Source organism: Brugia malayi (genome assembly GCF_000002995.4).
Source record: "Brugia malayi strain FR3 genome assembly, contig: Bm_v4_Chr3_scaffold_001, whole genome shotgun sequence".
NCBI classification, from domain to species: domain Eukaryota; kingdom Metazoa; phylum Nematoda; class Chromadorea; order Rhabditida; family Onchocercidae; genus Brugia; species Brugia malayi.
Genome location: NW_025062477.1, coordinates 5195138 through 5201158, shown reverse-complemented (window position 1 = coordinate 5201158; position 6021 = coordinate 5195138). Strand labels below are relative to the sequence as shown.

At 24.2% G+C, this 6021-nt stretch overlaps 1 protein-coding gene across 1 annotated transcript; it reads left to right on the top strand.

Annotated features, from left to right (window-relative positions):
- Positions 1 to 4956: 4956 nt before the first annotated feature.
- Positions 4957 to 5106, top strand: Bm8052 (Uncharacterized protein; the record flags this gene model as incomplete). Its single annotated transcript, XM_001894479.2, has 1 exon — positions 4957 to 5106. The coding sequence occupies one exon, from the start codon at positions 4957 to 4959 to the stop codon at positions 5104 to 5106; it is 150 nt and encodes a 49-aa protein (XP_001894514.2).
- Positions 5107 to 6021: the final 915 nt, after the last annotated feature.

Sequence of the window (6021 nt, the reverse complement as noted above, 5' to 3'; positions counted from 1 at the left end):
TCCTAATATATAAGTAATCAAATAAGTAAGTAAGTAAGTAATTAAGTATAGAAGAGCTCGAAAAGTGAACTCTTTTAGTAATTTCTTTCCTTTATTTCGGCATCTTCTCTTCTGCTTTTTAGATGAAATGACCGCTTCTGAAAGATAAATAAATAATAAATTTTTTTTGTAAATAAGGTAAAATAACCGTCTTAAAAATTAAAAAATTAAGAAAAGATTAATAATTGATATGCAAATGATGAATAAAATTAAAGAAAAAGGAATGAAAATACTAATTGATAATTATTATCCAATAAAACTTAACAATAATAATCGATTAATTAATTTTATCGAATAACATAAAATTGATAACATTTTTACAGTGGAAAATATGAGGCAAATGATGGGAGAAGAATGAGAGAGAAAGCAGTTATTCAATGGTCCTTGAAAATATATAAATCCAATAAATCTTTTTGAAAATGGATTAATCAATTAAAAATTTCTTAGATATCAAAAAATTTAAAAAATGTAATTTTTCATTTTATTTTCAAAAAAAAAAAAAAAAAATTTTTTTAATGATTATTAGACGAGCTGAAAGAAATTTTGTTATAAATAATATCATCTAATAAAATTGATGATAATAATACTATATACTTATGATAGCTTTTATTTTCTTATTAACAAACAAATTGATAAGAATGAGGAAATGAGGTATATGTATAACCTTGTACAACTGATAAGCGAAAAATAATAGATAAGGAATGAATGATTGCTTATCAGTAATGATTGATTTGAATGATAGAAATAAATGATTGGATAAGACTAAGTGCTACATCATTACTTAACTACAACTGGCAGGAAAGAAGGCAGTCGAATTAATGATTTTGGTTTTTCTTTTTCTTTTTTTTTTTTTTTTTTTTTGTGAAAAGAAGAGGTGCGGTGAATATCGGAGAGCGCAAAAGGCGATAGGAGTGGTTGTCCTAATTTAAAATTCATTTATTATTAATCATCTACTTCTATTACTGCAACAGCCGATACTACTGGTGGTTATTGGAGATGATGAAAAGCTTATGAAATATGCAAATTTATTGGAGGAGTATTGTTGAGAAATGAATAAAAATTATGCGAATGGAAATGGAAGAATTAAAATTTGATCATATTTTTTTTTTCAATGATATAATCATTTTCATTATTAATACATCTCATACTTAAATCATTTTTTATTTCATAAAACGATTTTATAATTGAATGTTGTTTTGTATGATTTTTTTCTATTTCAAAATTTGATTAATTGATTGATTACGAAACATTTAAATAAGTAATTTAGCTGAAATAACCAATAATTTTCTTCAAATTCATTGAAATTATATTTTTAATAAATTATGCTAAATTTATTCCAAAACTTCGTAACAATTCTAGTAAGTTATTATGTGTTTTTGAGCAACAAGAAAAAAAAAGCATTTAATTTTGGAAGATAAGTTTGAAATTTGATAACATATTAACATAATTTGATTATAAAAAGGGAAATGGAAGATTTCTTCCATTCTCTTAATTACCTAATATTTGATTAGAAATAAATTAAACAACTCTTTATTTTTCTTTTCATATGTAAAATTAAAAATTTTTATTACTACTTTTACATTCCATATTTCAGTGAAAAAAAAAAAAAGGAAAAATTGTTATGAATAATGAATAAAATATAAATGATAAAAACTTTATAATACATCGTGAAATTTAATAATCTAATTTATACTCTAACATTTCAAGTATCCATTTTTTATTTTACTAATAAAAAAAAGCAAGCACCAATAACATATTTTATTCAACATTATATATATCAAATGTTTTTTCTTTTCTTTTTTGTTTATTTACCTTGTCATTTATTAGAAATAAAATTGAAAAGAAAAAAAAAAAAAAATAAAACAAATAAATTCGAAATTAATTTTTCTTACAACACTTATGTGAATTGATTAGTTAAATGACTGTATTATAATTATAACATACTATCAAATCAGTTTATAATCGATTACAATCAATTTAAAGTTCTTTTCTCTCTCATTTCTTCATCCTATCATCCATCATTTTGCGCCAACGAATCGTTTGGCCCATTTTGCATAATACAAATATACATGTATTCATCTAATTTTCCAACCAAATGAAATAAAGTTGTAAATGTTTCATATTTCTTACATACATATATAATCGTAAAGTTGAAAATTCGAGAAGTTTCAATTTCGATTAATTGATTCCATAATATGGCCCAGTCATTATTATGCCTTGTTTAATGAATGTACTTCTTTGTTTGTTTTAATTATTTCAAAAATCTCAATTTGTTTATTTGTTTACATAATAAATATATGTATGCATTAGAATTGAAAATTATCTAAATTTATATCAAAAATTAGACAAACTGAGTTGATTTAGACTTCATTTTTTCATTTACTGAAAATGAAATTTTTTTTTTTTATTTCTAAATGATCATATCATTAAGCTTATTCTTCTCATTTTGTCCTTTTCATTCAAATCGTTAATCTTCTCTTTCTCTTTTTACTCTTTCAATGCTTTTTTTCCTCTTTTTTTTTTTTTTTTTATTTCTTATTACAATTCATGAACTCATTCGATATTTTCTTTTCATTTCATTTTTTCTTGTTTTATGTCGATTAAATAAAAAAAAAAAAATCATTTCTAATAGTAATAATAAATGTGATATCTCGATTTATTCGTTGTTTTTGGATGAATTTCATTGGAAATTTCATTTGTTAAAATTTCAAAAAAAAAAAAGAATAGAAATGAAGAATTTTAATTAAGGATGAGATCGTAAGCAGTAGAGAAAAGGAATACAAATTGATAATTAACAATTTGTTTGATAAAGCATTTTTGCTTTATCGCTTGTCTCTTAGAACTAATTATTTCTTCTCTATTCAGTCTAATCTAATCTATTTGATGTCATTTAACTATTAATTTATAACTTTGCATGTTTTGTTTAGTAAATAGCAAAGTAATAGTAAGCGAAGATGAAGAAAAACAGTGAAATAAGGAAGGTAAAATATGTATAAAAAAGAGTAAACAAAAGCAAACTAATTTGGGTAAAATATTTAATTGTTCATAAAAAATTCTTGCAAAGAAAGATATGAGACTTATTGAACTGATATGATAAGGGAAAGCAGATAGTTAATGAGTAATTAATTGATATGATAAATTGTAATAATCTACTAGTGGTAATTTATTAAATTAGGATGGTAAATATAACTAGTAGAAGAGTAAATAGTGCTGAATGTATCGTAATAGAAATATCTGAAATAGATTATAGGGAAAGTTCTTTTTCTTGAAAACTTAGGAAAAAAATAAATCTAAAATTTGAGTTGGAATTTAACGAATGTAAACATCGTTTAGCATAAAATTAGCTATGTGGAAGATACTTTTTTTTCAAAAAAAACTATGAATTTTTACCCACTTTTTCTAGCTAATTGTTACTTTCGATAGAATTTGGATAGCAAAAATCGAAAAATAATAAAATAAATAAATACATTTAATATCCAAATTACTAAAATAGTAACAGTAATAATAGTGACATTAATTAATTAACAATAATAATAATGATACAAAAATTTTTACCATACCTTAATAAAAGTACCCGCAAAAAGTCCTAAAATTTTTGCTGTTAATATTAATTTCACACTATTCATACCTTTTTTTTTTTCATTAATGTCGATTTTCAATTTTAATGACAATAAAAAATGACAATAACATCATGCAATTATTGGTAACTGTTCCTGTTTCGGTTTATAATGGGAAATGAGAATGTGGAACAAATCCTAATCGATTAAATAATAATTGACTCTGTATAGTTTTCAACTTTATTACTGGACAAATTCAGCAGAAAATAAATTAATAAACTTGAGATTTATTTTAGAAGGACAAAAAAATTGTTAGAACACCTGAAAAGATTTGCTTTTTTCTTTTTAGAGCGAGCAAATTTAAGAGCTTAAAGTTTCTTTTTTCTTAAAAAAAGATTTAAACTTACATAAATTGAAAGAATTCAAGAATGACAACTTGAAGAGTTTTTTTTTTCTTTGTTTATAAAATATGAAATATAAAATTAGACAAAAAAAGAATGTTCAATTTTTAAATATTAAATCAAATTTCTATGTTATAACAGTTTTATGTTTGCAGAAATGATTTATATGCTAAATGTGTTGAATAAATAACTGATTAGCTAAACCTGAACCTATTTTCCAAATCCATCCACCGCAGGTGGTCAACTGATGGACAGAAGAGAAAATAAATGGGTGGAAAAGGACCAAAGGATATCTAAAAGGTGGCGCTTTAATCAATTTTGCAAACATCATTAACCTCATATTAACTATATATATTTCTCACTATATTTATTTATTTATTTATTCATTTACTTATATATTTATATATATGTTCTTTTATTAATTTCATTTACATCAATTAATTAATGTTATTTAACTTACAGTCAATTTTGAATTGAAATTATCAGTTATTTTATTTAATTTAGATTAATAATTTGCATAATCTTTCAAATGTTTAACGATCGTTTGAAAAGAAGAAAAAGAAACGATTTATTAAAGTTTAAAACATCATGAAGTGATAAATTAATAATAATTAATGAATAATAAATAACAGATTAACAATAATAAATGTCAGTTATTTAATTTAATTTAATTTAGATTAATATAATCTGCATATCAACTTGGCATAAATAAACAATATACAATAAACTGAATAAAAAATTCTTATAACAACTTTTACTTTTAAATTCAAAACAATATGCAGTAAGTATTGAAGTAATATATTAAAAGGAAGACAAATGATATATGTATTATTAAAGGAATGTAGGATTAATTGAATAAATCGAGTAATTAAGTATCATATTAACAAAAAAGGAGAGAAAAGCTGTGAATAATATGGGATGAGGGGAGGGGAGGGGAGGGGGCGGAAGAGGGTAAATGAATGAAGTTAGTTGAGAAATGGTCACAATTGCCTAAATGTGGTGTTGTAGTAGAAGTTGAAATGATAGCAACAATAGATGAGGAGGAGGAGGAGGAGGGGGAGGGGGAGGGGACGGGTATGGGTATGGGTGGGTGGGTGGGTACGGAATGAGGATGGGAAAATTGCAAGTGCGGGTTGTTGTAAAGAGGAATGAGAGAGAAATTAGGAGAGATGTGGTTTGTACATGCATGTGTAAATTGATGTAGAGAATATGTAGCAAGGGTAAAAAGGAGGGAGTGAAATTTATAAAATGAGATCAGAGAAAGGGAAAAGGAAAGGGGAAGAGAAAGAGGAAGGGTAGAGAGGTGATGTTACCCATGATAATTTGAGGGAAATTTAGATTTTAATGAAATATTAAAGGAATTATGATGAAATAAATTTGTTTCAATTATCATTGTATGCTATTACTTTATGAATGGATATATTAAAATGAGAGAGAGAGAGAGAGAGAGAGAGAGAGGGAGAGAGAGAAAGGTAATTGTAAAAGGCACATTTGGTACAAAGGAAACTTCATAAAAAAAATTATGAGAGATGGTAATCATTCAAATTAATCATAATTTTGATAATTTTGCTAATTAATTATTTGTAGAAGAGTTAACGATCAATTGTTATCCTTAATCATTTGTTGATAAGAAAAATAGTGGAATTTAAAAATTATGTGAAATTTTATTTTTCACCTGTCTTTTTTTTCTTACTATCAATAAAAAAAGTTGTTAATTTTTGCAATTATGAAGATTTATAATAATGTATACATTAGCGACATTACTTTAAAGTTTTAAAATTTAAAGGAAAAAAAGCACAATAATATAAAATTGTATATTTCAAAATTTAAGGAAAACAGCAAATTGCTAAGTGACATATAAGCTGGTATTACTAAGCTTAGAAATGAAAGAAATTTCTTGATTGTATCTGAGGATGAAACCTGTTTTCTGCTGAGGGAATCAAATATGGGTGAGATAAGAAAGTGAACAGAAATGGTATTATGCTAGAAAGGTAAATATTGTCAAGTTTAAAGTATAGGAACGG